At 33.9% G+C, this 21,200-nt stretch overlaps 1 protein-coding gene across 9 annotated transcripts in view; it reads left to right on the forward strand.

Annotated features, from left to right (window-relative positions):
* The window catches only part of LRCH3 (leucine rich repeats and calponin homology domain containing 3), a 98,113-nt gene that overhangs the window by 47,801 nt on the left and 29,112 nt on the right, over positions 1–21,200 (forward strand). For all 9 annotated transcript variants that reach the window (XM_011385275.2, XM_023526036.1, XM_023526039.1 and 6 more), the window contains exons 7-12: positions 8,396–8,489; positions 9,497–9,617; positions 10,281–10,429; positions 13,076–13,152; positions 19,137–19,188; positions 19,574–19,720. In XM_011385275.2, coding sequence (XP_011383577.1) covers positions 8,396–8,489; positions 9,497–9,617; positions 10,281–10,429; positions 13,076–13,152; positions 19,137–19,188; positions 19,574–19,720 — 640 coding nt within the window. The remainder of the gene's footprint in view (positions 1–8,395; positions 8,490–9,496; positions 9,618–10,280; positions 10,430–13,075; positions 13,153–19,136; positions 19,189–19,573; positions 19,721–21,200) is intronic.

The following is a 21,200-nucleotide window of genomic DNA, read 5'->3' on the forward strand; positions in this document are numbered from 1 at the left end:
CCATGTTGTCACGAATGGCAAGATTTCATTCTTTTTTATTACTGTGTAATATTTCATTGTGTTTGTGTATGTGTATATCATATCTTTATCCATTCATTTATTGATGGACACACAGGTTGCTTCCATATCTTGGCTATTGTAAGTAATGCTACAATGAACATATGGATGCATGTATTTTTTCAAGTTAGTGTTTTCGTTTTCTTCAGATAAATACCCCAAAATGGAATTGCTGGGTCCTATGGTATGTCTATTTTTAGTGTTTTTGAGGAATCTCTATACTGTTTTCCATAGTAGCAATATCAGTTTGCATTCCTACCAGCAGTGCACAAGGGTACCCTTTTCTCCACGTGTTCTTTGTTGACTTTTTTTTTTAATTAGTTTGTTCTTTTTATTCTTAGATTCCCCATATAAGTGAAATCATATAGTGTTTATCTTTCTGACTTAAATAACTCCTAGGTCCATCAAAGCACTATCTTTTCCATCCCCTTCCTTTTAGTCTGTTTAGACACAGACTAAATCTGAAGTGAGTCTCTTATAGGCAATATGCAGGATTCTTGTTTTCCTTTCCATTCATCCACTCTTTTAGTTGGAGCACTTAATTCTTTTCCATTTGGGGTAGTTATTGATAGGAATGTAGTTGTTACCATTCTTTATTCTTGTTTTTGATACATGTTTTTTCTTTTTAAAGAAGTCCCTCCAATATTTCCTGTAAAACTGACTTGGTGGTGATAAATTCCTTCAGCTTATTTTTGTCTGGGAATCTCTATTTGTCCTTCAACTCTAAATGATAGCTTTGCTGGATAAATTATTCTTGGTTGTATATCCTGGGTCTTCATCCGGTCGAATATTTTTTGCCAAGCCCTTCTGTCCTGCATAGGTTCTTTTGAGAAATAAGCTATCAGTCTTATGAGTGCTCCCTTGTAAGTATCTGTTTTTCTCTTGTTGCTTTTAATATTCTTTCTTTATATTTAACCTTTGGCATTTTAATTATGATGTGGGCCTCTTTGGATCCCTGATTTTTAGAATTCTCTGAGCTTGCAGGGATTTTATGTCCATTTCCTTTACCAGGTTAGGGAAGTTTTCCATCATTATTTCTTCAGACAGTTGTTCAACATCTTGATTTTCTTCAGTTACACCAATCAGATGGATATTTGGACCCTTAATAGTGTCTCATATGCTCCTTAAATTATTTTTATAGTCTTGGCATCTTATCTCTTGCCATTCTGATTGAATGTCCTTAGCTTTCCCATCGTCTAGATAGGGCATTTGATCTTTTTCTTTATTCATTTAGTTTATTTCTTTGTTTATTCTCTTTAATATACTTCTCATCTCAAATAATGTGTTCTTCATTTCAGACTGGTTCCCTTTTATAATTTCCATTTCCATTTTTATGTTTTTTTATCTCTTCGTTGAATTTAACCAAAAGTTCATTGAGTAACTTTATAACCAGTGTTTTGAACTCTGCATCTGTTAGATTACTTGACTCCATTATATCTGGGTCTCTGTTCTGTTCTCTCATATGGTTTCTGCTTCTTTGCCTTCCCATTTTGGATGCCTTTCCGTGTCTGTTTCTATGTACTAAGCAAAGCTCCTAAATCTCCTGGTCTTGTTAGTGTGGATTTGTGTAGTAGCTGTCTAGTGGCACAGTCTTGAGAGGGGTTCAGCTGCAGGCCAAACTTAGCCTAAGCCTCCATCCCTCCGGGCCACCTGTTAAGATTCAGCAAGCAATCCACAGATGCTGTGCTTACATTTACCTCAAAAGGCCACACCAGAAACCAAGGCCAATGTGTGAGTCTAGGCTCTGCTCAGCAAGGAGCACCTGACTCGCTGAGGATAAACCTGGATGTGGCTTGGGCGGACCCATGAGTTGGGGGGGAGGCAGGGTTTCAGAGAATCCTCTGGGCAGAGCGACCTTGATCCAGTTTGATGACCGAGGGCCCTGTGTCCTGTGCACTGGTAAAGGGAAGGACTCAACAGGGAACAATGGATACCACCAGCACTTCTCTACAGAGTGAATCTTTCTGGGCCATCACTCCAACAGTGTCTCCTTGTAAATCCTTGATGCCCCCGGCGCGCAGCCGAATCTGCACTGGTGTTCAGAGCGAGCAGGTCCGTCACCATGAAAATCCGCTCTTGAACACGATGCCTTTAAGAGGTGTCTGCCGCTGCCGCAGCCTCCATCTCACTCAGCCACTGGAGACTGGGCCACCCCACATCCTCGCCCTGTCCTACTTTCTGCCGTTGCAGGGTGCTTTCTTGGATTTCTCCCTAGTTGTGTGGCTTGTTTATTTAGATCCTAGGTGGTTTTTCCTTGGTGCTGCTCCTTGTTTCTGTCACAACTTCGATTTGGTCGCCAGAGAGATGAACAGAGCCTCTATCATCTACGCCATTTTGGTTCCACCTCGACTTTTTGATAATAGCCATTCTGACTGGTATGAGGTGATACCTCGTTGAATTGCATTTCCCTGATGATTAGTGATGTTGAGTATCTTTTTCTGTCTGTTGGCCATTTAAAAGTAGACATACTAAAAATATAAAATGTAATTTGAAGGAAAAAATAAAACTGTAAAAAGCAAACACATTAAATAAAAATTTGGATTGTTAACTCTGAGAGAAAGTAAGATTCAGTGTGAATGAGGCATAATGGGGCTTTAAATGTATTAATAATGTCTCATGTTTTAAAAGCTATGTCTGTTGTAGATATTTTCATCTATGATATATCTCATAATTTTAGGATTTAAAGTCAGAGAGGCTCTAAAAACATAGCAGTTTGACACCATTAGGAATATATGCAAAGACCCCTCCATATTTCAGTAATATTTTAAGTTATATTTTAGCATAGTAAATAATGATGCTTATTAAGAAAATGCTAAAGTATATTAAGCTGTATCATTTGCAGTAAAGGGAAATATGCATCATAGTTTAATTTTTTTCATCAGAAATTATTAGAATTAAATATTTAAGTATTTATGCTAAGAGAGATAATCTCAAGCTATCTGCAAATTTCACTTACACAGAACGCTGTTTCTCAGGTAAATTAAGTATTACTCCATACAGATTTGATTTCTGTCCTTTGCCACAGACCATGCCTTTCTTATTCACCACTGTATCCCTAGCTCAGCTGAGTGTTTAGCATACACAGTAGATGCTCAGCAAGTATTTATTGAGCGAATGAATAGGCAGTTTGGTTGTGCAAATGTTATTTCTTTGTTTAAAGTCATCAGAAACAAGTTCATAATGACATTCTGAGTTTTTTGGTCCGGCTGTTAGATTGAAGATTTGCATAGATACTATGAAGGATATTTAAAACACCAGTTCGAATCTGGTAGTTTAAGCATACAATATTATAAGTTTTTATGTTTACACAAATACACAAGGAGAAATTGACCAAAATAATATATACCCATAAAAGATTCCTACCGAGAACATCTTCACTCTTAACAATTTTAACTCTGAAGACTGAAAGCAGGTATGAAATATTAAGGAGGACATAAAAGATTTTGGCAGATGGTAAGGCTTACGTCTGACATGCTCTGGGCTGGATCTGAGCCTCTCTTAGAGGATGGAATTTGGCAGCAAGAAAGGTATGAGGGGACCCAAACCATTATCGCCAAGAATTTTTTATTTTCTCCATTTACTGTCTCCTTTTCTTTCTTCATTTCTTTTTCTCCTACCTCAATTAATTGCTTATAATATAGAACTCTTAGTTCTTATTTATTGAAGTTTTGGTTTTCCTATTTAAATATTATGTTAAAGGTATTCTATTCCTGTAGTCTGTAAAGATGAACAATAAAAGTAGCATTTATTTTATATATATACTAATTGATTTTCTTTACCCTGTTTGTACTCTATAACAGTAGTTCTGAGAATCAAATGACCCATGTGTGAAAGTGTTTTACTGACCATAAAACCCTAAACAAATATTAGACATTTTAGTTACTAGCTGTCTGCTGTAATCTAGGACCCATTTAGTCCTAAGAGTTCTGTCTTGCTAAAAAGAATTTTTATTAATCCTGTAGTTCTTCAGGCATTCAGTACAAATTAGATGCTGTGATACTTTTAATTCTTCGATGTAACTTTCTAACTACTTTTATATAACATAAAAGCAACACACAATCTTCTTTAATTTTTTAAAGATCACAAATGTTTAACTTACTTCCAGATGTAAATATTTCCAGCTCTTTTAGCAAACTGCACTGTTGCGATAACATTTTCATTTTATGTAATGGCACACATTTTTCAGTAGCGATCTATAGTGACCTATGCTTTTCTGCTGAAATAATTTTAAGCAGATTTATATTACAGACTCAATATATGTTTTTATGATGATGTCGCAGTAAAACAAAAGTCAGGAAAGATTAAGCCACTGGTAAGAAAAATCCTACCTCTCTAACCTCAGTAATGGAATTAATTCAGTATAAGCTTGAATTTGTGAAAGCAATGACCATCCTCTATTATGTTTGTATTCTTAGCACCTAGAGCACTGCCTGGCTTTCAGTAAATGTTTGGTGAACTAAACTCAAACGAAGCAGATTTAGTGACTTGTTATAACAGGAAATGTTCTTTTAAGGGTGTATTCTTCACAGAATGATAATTTTGATTTAATGCTGTATACCAACCAGGCTTTGTGCAAGTCCTTAGCTGATGTTTCTCAGTCTTTACAGCAACTCTGTGAGGTAGCTGTTGTTAACCTTTTTTTTTTTGGTAACTTATAAGTTAAACGAGTCATATAGCTAGTAAATGATGGAACAAAGCTGTCAGTTTAGACAGTTTAGATCTGTTAAACTATATGAAAAAAAGAACAACTGCGTTTGAAACTCCTCATTGTACTGTACTGATTCACAGTTCATATTCCTCCTACAGAGAAGCCACTTACACATTTGAACCGTGTTATACCTAGTTGTTTATTAGGTAAGCTGGACTTTCTAACAGGGCATAACTGGAGCCTGGCTAGCAGAACTCTTCCTGGCCCCCTAAAGGCCATATTTATACATAGAGTGATCATTTGTTCTGGTTTTCACGTGACTAAGGGGTTTGCTGGGACATAAGACTTTCAGTGCTGAAACCAGGAAAATCCCGAGCAAATTCAGAGAGCTGGTAAACTTGTATATCTCACTTTAATCTTAGCAGTTAAATCTCGAGCGAGAGCCAGTATGTGAAGAAGCTAAAGGTAACCAAATAAAGAAGATAAAATGATAGCTTAATGCAAATATTGTATTGATTCTCTTTATGTTGCCCATTTGAAAAATACCACAGCAAAATTAGGTTTATTTTGATTGGCCACTTGATGGAAAATACATTACAGTATATAAAACAGTATCCTCTAGAAATCTGAAATATGTTACTTGAAAAACTTACATAATATTAAAAAGTATTTTTCAGTAAATCTTGAATACACATATTTCTTCTAGCAGCTGCAGAAAAACTTTTTTAAGTGCAGCTTAAATATATATTTCATTAGAAAGCTTTTAAAATTAGTCACCTTGGCCTGACTTGGCTGTGATAAAACGCACTTAGGACCTTTCCTTAAGAAATGCTAACAATTGGGAGAGCTAGATGAAAGGCAAATGATATTGTATTACTCTCTCAATTCTTATATAGATATGAATTTTCCCAAAATAAAAAGTTGGAGGAAATTAACTTCTTTTAGAAAAGTAATTTTAGAATTATACCAAGAGGCTTTTTGGGGGGAGGGGGTGCAAAAAGAGCTTTGTGGAGGAAAGTAGGAAAATGAGGAAGATAGCTTTAAAGTACCTATATTTTTGGATCTTTATAATCAGAGTGTATTTAGCACTGGACAAATAGTTCTGTATATTACCACATACAAAATAAGATCTTTATCAATAAAATAATTGACAAGTTATTAAAACTGTCATATTCATATAGGGCTTTTTGTTTCTTTTTTTTGTTTTTAGTTGACATAAAGCTTTCACCTTATATGGAAGTCATATGATTAAAAATGGTAACCTTATTTTACAAAGATTAAGTGACTTCTTTGAGCTAATGGTTGGTAAGTGGTAAACTGATACCTTATTTGTGAAATCCAAGTGCATTGCTCTTTCCCTGTACTTTAAATTCTAATTCATTGCGACAGCATGACATAGTAACTTCTTTAAAGTTATGTACATGAATTATGTATAAGAATATGTGGAATACAAAATCCAACATTAGAACACTATTTTAAATTTATACCATTTAAAGTGGTTTTTCAACCAACAAGCTTATTAAATAAAATGCTAATAGACCATTTTTAAAAGTACATTTTTTCACATTTTAGATTTCTAATTAAGCTAACTTTTAAAAGTATGTTTAAGAACAAGCAAAAATTAAAGCTATAAAACTTTTAGAAAATAGAGAGTATCTTTGTGACTTGGGATAAGCAGTGATTTCTGAGGACACAAATGCAATAACAAAAAAGAAATGATAAGTTAGATTTCATCAAAATTAAAAAAGCATCATGACTAAAAAAATATTAAGAAAATAGACTACAGACTGGGAGAAAACATTCACAAAATATATGACAAGAACTTGTATCTAGACTATCTAAAGAATGAATACCTGCAACTTAATGTTAAAAATGCTTGAGTAGATATTTCACAAAGAAAGATATATCAATGACCAGTAAGCACAAAAAAGTATTCAACATCATTAATCATCATGGAAATGCAAATTAAGTCACAATGAGCTATCACTACCCACTCATTAGACTGACTAAAATTAACACTGACAACACCAAATGTTAGTGAGAATATGGAGCTATCAGTGCTGTCATACATTGCTTATAAAAATGTAAAAATGGGACATCGACCAGACTGGTTTGACAGATTTTTAAAAACAGCTTTATTGAAGTATAATTTACAAATAATAAAATTTATCCATTTTAAGTGTGCCGTTCAGTGAGTTTTGGTAAATGGATATAATCATGAAACTACCAACATAATCATTATTTCTATTTCACTCACACCCATTTATATCGTAAGTCCTTTCCTTCTACCATCAGCCTAGGCAACCAGTGTTCTTTCTGTCAATATAGTTTTGCGTTTTCTAGAATTTCATATAACTAAAATCAAACATGTAGCATTTTGTGTCTGGCTTTTTTACTTAGCAAAATATTTTCAAGATTATGTTGCATTTTAAAATGGGCAAAAGATTTAAACACTTTACAAAAGAAGGTAAACGAATGACCAATAAGCATACAAAAAGATATTCCATGTCACTGGTCATGAGAGAAATACAAATTAAAACCACAGTGAGATAATTTTTTTAAGTTAAACCTACACTTACTATATAATTCATCCATTTTACTCCACAGTATTAACATGAAGTTTTCAATGACATGATGCCGAGTAAAAAATGATTACATTTTTATGAGTTCTAGAATAAGTAAAACTAATTGAATTACTTTTCTATTGCTGCCCTAACAAGTTACCAAAAACTGAGAGGCTTAAACAACAAAAATTTATTATCTTATAGTTCTGTAGGTCAGAAGTCTAAATCTTGGTCTCATCAAGATACTGGTAGAACTGCATTCTTTTCTGTAGGCTCTCCGTAGGAAGCATTTCCCTGCCTTTTGCAGTTTGTAGTGGCTGTCTGCACATTCCTTGGCTCTTGGTCTCCTTCCTCCATCTTCAAGCCAGCATTACATCACACTGACGTCCTCTTCTGCCTCCCTCTGCAACTTTTGAGGTCTCTTGTGAGCCTATTGAGTCCATTCAGATAATTCAAGATACTTTTCCTATTTTAAGGTCAGCAACCTTATTTCTATCTGCAACCCTAATTCTCCTTTGCCATGTAAAGTGACATATTTACAGGTTCTAGGATTAAGGCCTTAGATATATTCAGGGACCATTATTCTGGCTTCCATACTCATGTAACATGAAGAAAATCCAAATGGTGGTTGCCTCTTAGCACACAGTGGCGGGGTGAGGAAAATTGCTTGGGAAGGGATGTGTGGGATTTTTCTTGCAAAGTAGAAATGTGCTATATCATGATAGAGGTTTACGTTACAAAGATGTATTTATTTGTCAAAATTACACAGCTAGGGTATGTGCGTTTCAATGTATGTACATTTTACCTTAAAATGAAGAGTACTGTTAAAAATAAAAGTTTGAAGGGGGCATTGGAAATGGAAGGAATAGATGAAACAAGAATGGCAAAATGCAGATACTTTTGACGCTGTTAATGAGTACCTGGGAGCTCATTATATTATTTTGTTTACTCTATTTTAATTTGGAATTTTTCATATCAAAAATCAAAAGAATGCTCATTTAGTTAAATAGTTAAATCTCTAAATGCCATGAAAATATGTATTAATAAAATTGCATCTGAATTATTTCATGTGTTAATTTTTAGAATATCAAACTTTGCAGTAGCAACTAAAGTCTCTTTTTGGCAGCCACGAAGAACTGTACTCAGGTCGCCCTTATGGAGCCCTTGATTCAGGTTTCAATAGTGTGGACAGTGGTGATAAGAGATGGTCAGGGAATGAAGTAAGTGTTTCTTCTGTTCTGTATGTTGTAACTTCTAATTAATGGGAAACTAAAATGACGAAAATGGAAAGCCACTTAATTGGATTCGATTTCTCATTACATAAAATATAAAAAAGCCGAGGGAGGGGTAAAAATCCCACATACTCATACCATCCACAAATGGTATTATGTTACTTTACCATCTTTTTACCACATGTGTTTTACATGTTTCTTACCTCATTTTCTTATATAAATAGTTTTATATCCTAGAAAGCCAAGTGGGAACTGAGCAAGTTACAGCTGACGCCTGAAATTTGAAGAGCTGGGTAATCTTGGGCGAAAGTAATAAAAGCAGTGCTAGAAGATGAGAAAATAGAACTATAGGCTGATGGGTGATGAATGAGATGGAAACCTTACTGAAGAATATCCACATGCGCAAAATAAATGACTTTTTTTAGTTAATTATATCATTTTTCTTTAATTAGTATTCTATTTTCGTTTTAAAATTACAGTTATAGTATTTTAGCTATAAATTGGGTTAAATGATTAAATAAATTTTTCTTAGGAAAACCTACCATTTATAACATTGGTTCATTGGAAGTTCAAAGCAAATTAATTTTAGACAACAGCCTTTTTGTAATTTGGAATTTCTTATATATTTATGTTTAGGTATGTGTGTACATAATTTTGGCTCTATCCATAACAGATATATATGTAGATACTTTAAATTCATGTACATATGTATGTTTATAGAGTCATATATACCTTTCTGTTTCTTTTTTTTTAAATTGTTGTCAACTGTCCATAACATAAAATCTACCATTTTAACCATTTTTAAGTGTATATTTCAGTGGCATTAAGTACATTCACATTGTTGAGAACCTGTTACCACTGTGTATCTCCAGAACTTTTTGCTATTTCTCCTTAAATATAAATTTTAATGAGTTTATATTATATCCATGTTTTAAATACTCTGTAGTCTAAAATTTGAAATGATTCGTTTAATGTTTCTGCTAGTTTTTTTTAAGCCTACAGATGAATTTTCAGATCTGCCTCTTCGAGTAGCAGAAATTACTAAAGAACAAAGACTACGGAGAGAAAACCAGTTTCAAGAGAATCGCAGTAATTTAGTAGTAACAAATGGTGGAGGTAAACATAATTTTTTATAATTACCTCAAAGCATTTTGAGAAGAAAAAATTCCTCAAGTGATTTTCTTTCATCGATAAACTGCTATAAAATATCTATAGTGCTGACCTCTAGAAAACAATTTTCTAAATAGAAAATCTTTGTTCTAGTTATGGACAACAGTTAACAGTATCTGTTTTATCTCCAAGTTCACCCTCCTTCTACCTTTTCTCTTCTTTCGAGTTGATTGCGTTAGGTTTTCTGCCTCCCCACGTCTTCAAAGAGATATGATTAAACCTCAAACCTAAAACATGGGGAGAAAACCTGAAAAAAGATGTACCTTTCGATGTTTAAAAATTATTCTTCTTCTCATTGTCTCACAAATTCAGACTGTCTTATTTAAAACAGTCAAGAACTATTCAAAGAAAAAAAAAATTAGAGGTCTGTATTCCAATAATTGCCATCAGTTACTGTATTCTTTAGTAAATTATGACTAAAATTTTGGGGGAGCCTATTTTTGTTGGCGGCCGTGGAATAAATAATAAAGGCTTACATAATTTAAACTTCTCATTCCTTCCACTTTCAGAATAGCAAATGTTAGGGGAAGGAAAAAATGCAATTTAATGTCTTTTATTGGCTGTCTAATTTGAATGTTTTTTCTGGGGGGGTGTGTGTGTGGTGGACAGTGGAACACGATCTGGATCAGATTGACTACATTGATAGCTGTACTGCAGAGGAAGAAGAGGACGAGATCAGACAGCCCAAGGGCCTGGATTCAAACAGCCTCAGTTCACAGTTTATGGCATATATTGAACAACGGCGGATCACTCATGAGGTAGGACATACATTAAAGCCTAAATATGTTGCTAATCCCAAAATAAATAGTTCATGATAGTATAAATTTCTGTCATACCAGTGATTTGTTGGTTTAGGCCTGATTATTTGTTTTACTATGTTCAGTTCCAATTCATTACCAAGTTTTTCAGATTTAGTTTTAAAAATCAGACAGTAAGCTCACATAGGGTTTAGGTTTATTGTTCAAATAAAGATAGAATCTAGAATCTCAAAAAAGGAATTAAAGGAGTCCTGTGAGTATCCCATCCCTCTGAAGAAAATGCAAAGGAATATGATGCTTTTCATTCTTGTTCTTAGTGCTTTTTTATTGTTACTAACTGGTAAATCAAAGTTTAATCAGTAATTAAGAATTGAACAAAACTGATGACTTTTGGAGCAACATACAGACTTAACCATAGAATTTTTATAATGAGCTTAATTATATTGGAACTTTTATGCTCAAACAGAATATGAATTGTTTGTCATTAAAATTCTTGGGTGTCTCTTATAGTGGAGCATTGAGTTGCCTCATAAAACAAATGAACATTCAGTTCACTGCAGAATCTCTGCCAGTTCCCCTAGGATCTCAAATAGAAATAGCATTTGACGTATCTAGTCAGCATAATAAAATGGCTCAACTTCAGTATGTATGATGTTAATGTCTGGAGTTGGTCCCAGGCTCAGAGCAGGAGTTATTTGAGAAGTACTTGGGGCCTTTTTGGAGAATGATGACATAGAGAATAATCATTTCAAGTGGGACATGTTATGGAGTGATATTACCATTCCTTTAAAAAATCCTTTGGTTTTCCTTTCTGAAGGCTTTTAATACAGTAATTTTTGTTGCTGTTCAGAAGGCATTCTTGTATTTAAAGTTGGGTAAAGTAATATAAATCAAAGTCCTGCAGCCCAGAGATAGCAGTATGTACCAGGTGATTAGTGAAACCACTTGTGGTTCAGGCTATAAACATCTCTGTTAGAGCAACAGCTTTGCAATAAAATTAAAATTAACAATGCACACTATAATCTTAACGGGAATCCTTTTTCCTTCCTTGTGGTCTTTCTCTTTGATCATCTTATGGTTAAATAGGCTGTATAAATGAGGTGTTTCTACTAAAAATGAAAATGCCTATTATACGATTGGTAAAAACATTATATGATTTCTTTAGTCCATTGTATTGGCTAGTTTATAATAATATGTTTTTTAATTCCTACAATCTATTATGTGTGGTAGTCTTTATGTCATTAGGCTCTTTATGGCTTCTCTGTCATCAGGCTTTCTAAAATTTGGCATCTATAAAAAACGAAGTAGTGGTATTTTAGATGGTTTAATAATCAGTGAAGAAATTTTTTATAGTCTTGAATACTGTCTGAAAATGGGTCGTTAAAAACTAATCTACTTGAGATTTTAAATACTGCTGCTATTTAATTTTATTATAGTACTTCTCACATATATAGAAGTATTATGATAAAATAGGGTATGACGTATTTATAGAATATGACATATTTATTTTAAAAATTAAACCAATGTCACATTGATTTTGGCATGAAAATTGCATGTACCTCTTGCAATAATTTTAAATAATTGTAGTGTTATAAAACCAGGGTGATAAGTCACTGACATTAACATACTAGGAGATACATTTGTTAATTTTAAAAGCCACATTCACTGAAATTAGAATAATTATTCTCTCATCAGGATTTTAGAATTGTATCTCATTTTATATGATCCTCATGCCCAGAATTTAAGAGAGTCAGCTTTAGTCCTTTAGAGTAACTCACCAAAGATTTATATTTATATGTGATGTACTTATTTCTTAGAGATATAGTTTTACATTTGATGTTTGGATATCCTTTTTGGATAAGCAGTTTTCTTTCCTTTCAGGAATACCCATTTTGATGATTATTTTTGGTGTCGAAATAAGATTGTATTGTTTCTATAGATTCTCATTTGACATAATACATACTGTGATAACCTGTAAGCTTCTACCTTTGATTTATTTCATTTTTCAGTATGTAGTACATATTACTCAAGTCAGTTTAATTTTCCTCAGTAATGTTTTTTTAAATGACCTTTACCCTTCAGTTTAAAAATAAGTTGCCAATATTTCTTTTTTAATGTCATTTTACCATAAAAAGAAATTACTTTTTGTTTTGTCTTAATATTCCACCAACATCCCCAGGACTGTATATATGACCAACATAAGTAATAATTTGTGGTGATGAAGAAGAAATGAAATCTGCCCAATGAACTGCCTATTACCAGCAAAAGTCAGGGTAGGTAGGGTAGGTAGGAATTTCTGTTCTAGATGAAAGTTTGTTGCTAGATGATCTCTAAGATCTTTTCCAGCTTGAATATCTTATCATTGAGTAAATATTACTGTGTGGTAACTATAATTTATATAATACAGTGAGAAGGAAATTTATTTTTTTGAAAATAACATGTTTGGATTATGAATAGTTTTGTGTTTACCAAGGCAATAAAAAACCCTAAAATGCTTTGAACATAAAAACTCACATTTGAAGATTTTGTTAAAATGTTTTTTAGCGTAATATACATATCCCTAAATGCCAAATTCAATGTGAACTGTGTAATCACAGTGTTCTTGATAAGCATATTAAATTGATTTATTTCTGCTTTTTTGCATAGGGTTCACCAATTAAGCCAGTACCCATGAGGGAGTTTCAAAAAGCAGAAGATGTGAGAAGATACTTACATCAAAACAGGTTTGAGAGACCAAGTCTACTTATTTGTTTTTGTCTTAAAACTTAATATTAAGAGCATGAAATTATTTTGGTTTTGTGCAGATCTGTGTATAATAAAGATGTTTACATACTGTGTGTTTTCTGTACTATGTGTTTAGAGCCGAATGATAATGTGCCTTTGTGCTCATGTAATAGCAAAACAAGTAAAACTGATTTATTGATTCTGAATTCAGATCACCTAAATCACTACTTGTACAGTTATTTGAATTGAAGATACTTAATAGCAATGAGATTTTTTATGGTGATATGTCTGGATTTATGCATAAAGAGAGCTAAATGAATGTCAAGAGTCCTGAAATATTTTATACTTAAACTTTTGGCTATATAACAGAAAGACAGAAACAGCAATATGTATCCTCATTCCTATCTCAATTGATACGACCTTTTCGCTACACTTAGTGCCGCATAGACTATTTCTAAAATTAGGTTGACCATTTAGAGTACTGCTTCTTATTCTTGAATTCCAAAAAGTTTCTTGTCATAATTGTATCACAATAGTTGAAAAATACTCAGCCTTTGGTTTTTTGCTTCCTCTCTGTTTTTATAAAGTCTTAAGTAGTAGACTTCAAATGCCTATTCTTAAACAATAGTAAATTTGCTGTGTAGAAAGTGTCATACATAGTTTTTTACTTACACTTGACAAGATATTATATTTGCTTAGAGGACTGAGATATAGATAGATCAAGTAAATGGGTAGAATAATTAGAGAAACTTATAACTTGGCCTTTTATAGTCTTATCAGTTAATTCACAGAACTTAGTTAAATTTCATATCTTTGAAATTTATCTCAAAATGGCTTTTTAGTTGCCATGTCTACTTAGACTGAGGTTTCGATTTCATGCAGGGATTTCCTATTACATTCCTCCACTTTGAGTAGACCTAGGCTTTCTTTATCTCCTGTACCTCTTACTTCCTACGTCCATTGTAAGTAAAGCTCAAGATTGCTGGGATTTAGTAAGAACCCTCAAGGTGAAAGCCAGCTTTTTTGCTCAGTTGTCTTATGTATTAATTTTCTAATACTTCTGTAACAAATTACCACAAATTTAGCAGCTTAAAACATCCATTTATTATGTCACAGTTCTGTTGGGTAGAGGTCTAGACAGGCTTGTCTGACTTCTTATCTGGAGACCCTGAGGGGAGAATCCCTTTCTGGGTTTTATACAGGTTGTTGGCAAAATTCAGTTCCACACAGTCATAGACTGAGGTCTCCATTACCTTGTTGGATTTTAGCTAGGAGTCATTTTCAGCTTCTAGAGCCTGCCTACATTACTTAGTTCATGGCTCCCTCCATTTTCAGCCAGGAGTCGAGGGCCAAATCCTTCTCACATTTTGAGTCTCTGATTTCCATTTCTGCTGCATCTCACAAACTCTCTTGCCTTCTTCTTAAGGATCATGTGATTATATTATGCCCACCTGGGTAATCTCCAATTTAAGGTCAACTGATTTGTAATCTTAATTTCATCTGCAAAGTCCTTTTGACATGCATTCATTGGAGTAACACCAGGGGTAGAGATCATAAGGGCTAAAAGTCTGCCTATCAAACTTTAATGCAGAGTTCCTGTTTTTACTTCTTTTTAGAATCTATGGATTCTTTATTTTCATGGCATTTCAGCAGTGCATTTTAAAAGATTATTTTATTCAGCATTTTAGTTGATTCCATCAAAGAGTCATTTAGAGTGTCTAATCGGCCACAGTGCAAGAAACCGAAGCCATGATTACAGTTGCCTCTCAGTAGCCATAGAGGATTGGTTCCAGGACTACTGTGGATACTCAAATGTACAAGTCTTAGTCAGCTCTCTGTATCCCCAGGTTCCATGTATGTGGATTCAACCAACTGAAATGTTGATTGAATCCTCGGATGCAGAGCCCTTGGATATAGAGGGTCTATTGTACTTTTAATTGGGTGTTTCAAATCACTAGACCTTAATAGTCTTTGGATAAAGACTTTATACTTTATTCCAATAACCAGTTAAGGTCTAAAAGAAATACATACAATTGACCTTTAAACAACACAGGTTTGAACTTCATGGGTCCACTTATATGTGAACTTTTTTCAATAAATACCAGTACTATTTTTGATCCGCAGTTGAGAGTCCATGGATGCATTGATTTACACCTTTTTATATAGGTGACTTGAGCTTCTATGGATTTCAGTATCCACGGAAAGCCTGGAACCAGTCTCCCGAGAATACCGAAGGACAACTAAGTTTTTGAGGAACTTATACTCAAAAGTTATACTTGGATTTTTGACTGTGTGCAGGGGTGGTCAGTGCCTTAACTCCCACATTGTTCAAGGGTCTACTGTGCTTCATTTATTTAGTTATATATTTGCTAAATATCTTCTGTATGCCAGCTACTTTTCTAGGTATTGGGAAATAGCTGTGAATGTCAAAGTTCCCCTGTCCTCTTAGAGCTTACATTCAAATGAAATCATGAATTAGAACCTAGAAAAACAAAATCACCTCAAAATGACTGGCAGCTGTCTGGCTACCAAGACTTGTCTATAACCTTAATAATAGGTTAACCAAAAAAATCTTAATCCTCCAGTTACAAAGACTCAAAGGAATTGAGTTAGTTTAACAGATTGCTACCTGCCCATTAATCATTGCTAAAAAGAAATTACTTTTTTCCTACCAATTAAAAGGTTTTGCTTGAAAAGCATATTATTAAAACATACTGTCAAATCAGGGCATGTAAACCCACTTGAGATGGGTTTATCTGGTCCTTTCTACTTTTTGGTCTACTTCATCTACAAATGGCCAATAAAAGCTATAGGAAATGTTAACAGTGAAATTAGTAATTTTGGGACAGAGTTGCAGTTAATGCCTCTTACTCTAAATATGTAATCATTAGAATGTGTTTTTTTATTTTCCTTTTTAGTTTATATTATCCTCATTTTATAAATGAGGAAAATAAGCCTTAGAGAAGTTAAATAACTTTCCTAGTTCATTGAATTGGGCCAAACCATGGAGAGACTGGTCTTGGTTTGTGAGGATGTATATGATTGGTGGTAGATTATTCCCAAAGCAATTATTAGGCAGTGCAAAGCATGTACATAGCTAAGCGTGTTTCCCATTGCCTCTGTTATTTTCTGAGGGATGAGCATCTAGGACATGAATCTAAGCGACCTGGGCAAATTGAGATGTTCACCATTCAGAAGAGTAGGGAATTATAGGCTAACTGCCTGTTTATACCAAGCAGCCATGTCAGCTATTCAAAAACAACATCAGCTCCCATATTCAACAGTACTCTGGTGCTAAGCAAGTTCCTTCATCCAGGTGTAATGTCCAGGCTCCAAGCCTTGAAGTTCTTACTTTGGCAGCAGTGGGGGAATCCTCCCTTATTTGAGCCTGTGCTTTCAGATGTAGGAGTTTTTCGTTTATATCCACAGTCAGTTACTATTAAGTGACAAGCCTTGGATTCAAACTCAGTCATGACTAATTATAAAGTCCATGTTTTTAACCACTGTACCATATTGCTTCTCGCAGACTAGTATGGTTCTGGACTCACTCATTTCTCATTCTTTATTGGTTATATCTCAGTTAAAAATCTTACCCTAATTCTCCATTCTCCTCCTTTTACCTTGAAAACTTTTGACTAAAGATGCACTGATTAGGGATGTTAAAGGTTGGCAAGGATTAGTAAAAAGTTAAGGAAGGTTTTCCCCGGCTTTAATGTCATTTAAACTTTTTCATGGAAGTTATTAAGTAATTTATTCTGTTTTTTTAAAAAATTATAAACATAATTTATTCTGTCAATAACTTATTTTTTTAGTGTCTACAAATTCCCCCCCTTAATTCCCCTCTCTCCTCTACTTTCACCCCTGACCTGTGGATGTTGCCGCTTCCCCTTAAGAAGTGGATCTCTGAAGATGGGGTGTCCCCTCCCACGTGAATGGGGCATGTACCCGGGGCCTAGCACACCTGGGGCCTGGCACCCCCCGGCGCACTCGGGGGACCTGGTGCACCCGGGGCCTGGCGAACCCAGGACCTTCCCTGTGTAAAGCAGGCATGCTAACCCCTACACTATGGAGCCACCCCTAAAAATTTTTTTAAAAGAATTTTTGGAATATTTCAAAGATTTAGAACTAATATTAGAAAAAAACTTGGAAAGAAAAAGAATAATACTGTAACTTTTTTGCTTTCTTATATATTTTTAAAATTCAGGAAAGAGTAAGGTAGATCAGCGTGTCTCAACAGAGCATAGCACCACTCCCCCAGGGGATATTTGAACATATGTTTATGTGTTGTGGAAATTGGTTGTCACACTGATTATAGGTGTTACTGGCTGGCATTAAGGCCAAACTATCAATAATGTGCAGGACAATCTTGTACAACAAAAATATTATCTCAAATGTCAGTGATACGTCCATTAAGTAACATATTCATAGATGAAAAGGTCATGCAACATGAAATGTCATGACACCAAGGAGTGGGAAAGCAATGATAAGCCAACATTACCACCTGGTGATTAAATTAGAGGATAATTTAAGTTCTCAAATGTCTTCTTCACTGCCACTTTTTTCTCACATGCCGTGCTTCCCTCTTTGCCTCCATCTTTAACTTTTCGCAATTTAGTTTTTACCATCTCAGGTAAATTTTTTGTGTGTACCCAGATGCTTTTAAATCTTCGTGCTCTTCCCTTTCTCCTTCCTAGATTCTGTTGCTGTAGAATAGGGAAATGTGGTTTAGTAGAAAGCACTAAATACAAGTCAGGTACCTTGAATTCTAATCCAGGCTCTGTCAATAAATTGCTGTCATTAACCTCTGTGGGTCTCAGTTTTTTCATGCTTAGTAGTTAAGCATGCAAACTGCTACAGAACCAGATACATAAGGATTCAGATCTTAACTCCACAACTTACTTTGTCACCTGGGGGATGTTACTTAACTTCTATGCCCCAGTTTCTCAATTGCAGAATAAGGATTGTAATAGTTCTTACTCCATAAGATCATAAGGTTATTATGAGGAATAATTGAGAAGTATTGTGTGTACTTAACAGAGCTGCAGGAATGTTAGTTTCTATGTGCCTTTGAAAAATATTGCCCAAAAAGTGGCACAAATCATCATCGATAAATGCAAAAGAAGTATTGATTACACACATACATCCAGAAAAAAAAAGTCCCGATTTTAAAGAAAAGTGAGATTCTTAAAAAGACCTTTTCTAAGAAGATCTCCATAGGTTGGGATTTTTGAGAAAGGCATTTAAGGATTTAATATATGATAACTGAAGAGATCTTGTTAAAGAAAAGATTTCATGGTGTATTAATTGGGATGAGTGTCCTGAATTCTAGGTTGAAGAATATTATTATTAGTAAGTAATAAGAAACTATATGAATTTCGGAGGATTTGTTTTAGTTTCCCTAATAACACACTGATTTAATGCATTTTTTTAAAGTATCAAATTAGGTTTCATCTTTTTCTTAAAAATCAATGGAATCTTTACATTTGTTATTAAAATTGTTTCATCAGTTGAGGAGTAAGAGTATTTTACAAGTACAGTTACCAGGTTCTGCAATATTCCAGATTTCTGTTGATAAAATGGCTTTGTGTATAAAATGATCTCTGTTTACATGTGTCTTGTTTCAGTCATTGTAGTAAAGAAAATAATAGTTATTTGTGGTATAAAGAAATGATAGTGTTTGAATAGTGATCTCAAATAACTATATCATCAGCACTGGCTGACACAGACAGTTGTTAGCTATCTATAGCTTGATCAGTGATACCACGTGAAACATGAGTTGGAGGTATCAGGTATTCCTGTAACTTAATTTAATGACCTGGGCTCAAGTTTACAAAATGCATTTAGTCTTTCAGTGCTGATTAGACAGTTTGCCTATTGATTAATAGAAAGCTATTAAGATTAACAACGAAGTTTCACTTGTCTTTTATATATCTATATCTGTCTGTCTTCTCAAAGAGTTTTCTTTTTTTCTTTTTTGGGTCAGGGTTCCAGTCGAGCCATCTTCTCTCTTGTCACTATCACCAAGTCATAATCAGGTAAAAAAATTTTCTGTTTTAGTTTTGATTTTTTTTTTAACTGTGATGGTTTTCTTCTTTTATAATACCTAAATTATCATTAATTGCCAGATAGCTACTTCACTCCGTCTCTTCGATTATACAATTACTATAACGTGTACCTGATACTTGCTAACAGTATTTTTAGATACCACACAAATAAATCTTTACCCATATGATGGCTTTATAGTACATATAAGAACACAGTACAAAGATGAGAAAAGATTAGCAATGAACAAACACATTTAAAGAAATGCTAGGTGGCAAAGTAAAAGTTGGGTCAGCAGTAGTTCCCTAAATTGATAAGGATTATTGATAAGTTGGATTTTTATCCCCACTTGCATTTGCAAACTAACTTTTGTTCCAGCTATCACATACAGACTTGGAACTTCATCGGAGAAGAGAACAATTAGAGCGCACTCGGAGAGAGGCACAGCTTGCTGCCCTGCAGTATGAGGAGGAGAAAGTTAGGACTAAGCAGATTCAGAGAGATGCTGTCCTGGACTTTGTCAAGGTAAGTCCTTTGAATGCATTTAATAATATTCCTAAAGTTCCTTAGAAGTGCTTATTTGTTTTGCTGAGGCCGTCAGTTTTTATTGTCTTAATTAAAATGTTAACTTTTTTTCCTCATAAGAAATCTTGAATAAATAATGTAACTGTTTCCTACTTGTGATTAGATTAATTGTCCTCATGTAGATAAACCTGAAAACAATTAGAAGTGATGATCTTGCTCTTAGGACAGTATTCTCTTCCTCTTACTTAGCAATCTATCATTAGACGTATCACTTTACTGTCCCCCTGCCATTTTTTCAATCTCTGGTGCATTAGTAAAATTAATAATATTATGAAAATGAAAGTGTCAAATGTAAACTATTATTATCTGAACCTATCTCTGACTTCCTCACTCTGCAAAAATTTGTGTGGCTCACAGGTTTAATACTTCAGAGTCATCTTGTGATTCCTTTTTGTTCACTCCACACTTACTCAGTTAACTATCCCTGTTAATCTTTCTTTTTTTCTTTCCTTCTAAACATTTTACGGCCTGTTTTTTGTTTTGTTTTGCCTGTATTACTTAAGTCTTTTTGTTCTGAAATCACCTTGGATTTATTTCTTCATAATTAAAAAATTATTTGTATTTTTGTTTATTTAATATCTGTCTTTCCCATTTATCTATAAATTTCCTGAAGACAGGAACCACATCAGTTTTGTTTATTCACTGTTATATCCCTAGATCTTTAGCAGGTCTTAGCCTATAGTAAAGCTTAATAAATATTTGTTAAGTGAATGAAACACTCTTGTCCTCCAAACTCTTTCTAGCTTGTGTTTTATAACTGTAATCAAAGATCATCTTCTTTAAGTACCATTAAGTATCATACACATGATAAATTCTTTTTTAATTTTTTCAAATGTATCAGTCCTTGATGATCTCTGATGCTCAGAGAAGATAACAATTTGCCTGAGGTTAAATACTCAGCTAGTATGGGCAGAGTAAGGATTCTAACCAAGACAGGCTGAACAGAAAATGGAAATAAGGCTAATGGAAAGTCGTTTATTTAAAAAAAAAAAAAAAAAGACTGGTTTCAAACCCTACTCTATGATCACAATGCTATACTACTCTCCGTAATAGTAATAGCTAATACATACTATGTCCTAAGTGCTGTTCTCTCCTTTTTACATAAATTGTAACTCATTTAGCTTGCCTTCTATAGAAGTCATATAGCTATGAAGAAATAATGATATTGTAAATAGTCTTGATTAATTGTGAGATTAGAGTTTTTGATCTTGATATGTTCAGCAAAAGAGAACAGTTGTAAATTCTTAAGTAGGAGAAGAACATGAGAGGAAAGATAATTCTGAAAAACTAATCTATTGATGTTGAATATGTTAGAAAGAGACTAAGAAAGGAAGAAAATGAAAAAAATTGCAATAATTAGACGAGGGTGCAAAATAAAGGCATAAAACTAGGTAATTTCTAAGATTCCTAAGGAGAAGCA

The sequence above is a fragment of the Pteropus vampyrus genome, unplaced genomic scaffold (genome assembly GCF_000151845.1).
Source record: "Pteropus vampyrus isolate Shadow unplaced genomic scaffold, Pvam_2.0 Scaffold680, whole genome shotgun sequence".
Lineage (NCBI taxonomy): Eukaryota > Metazoa > Chordata > Mammalia > Chiroptera > Pteropodidae > Pteropus > Pteropus vampyrus.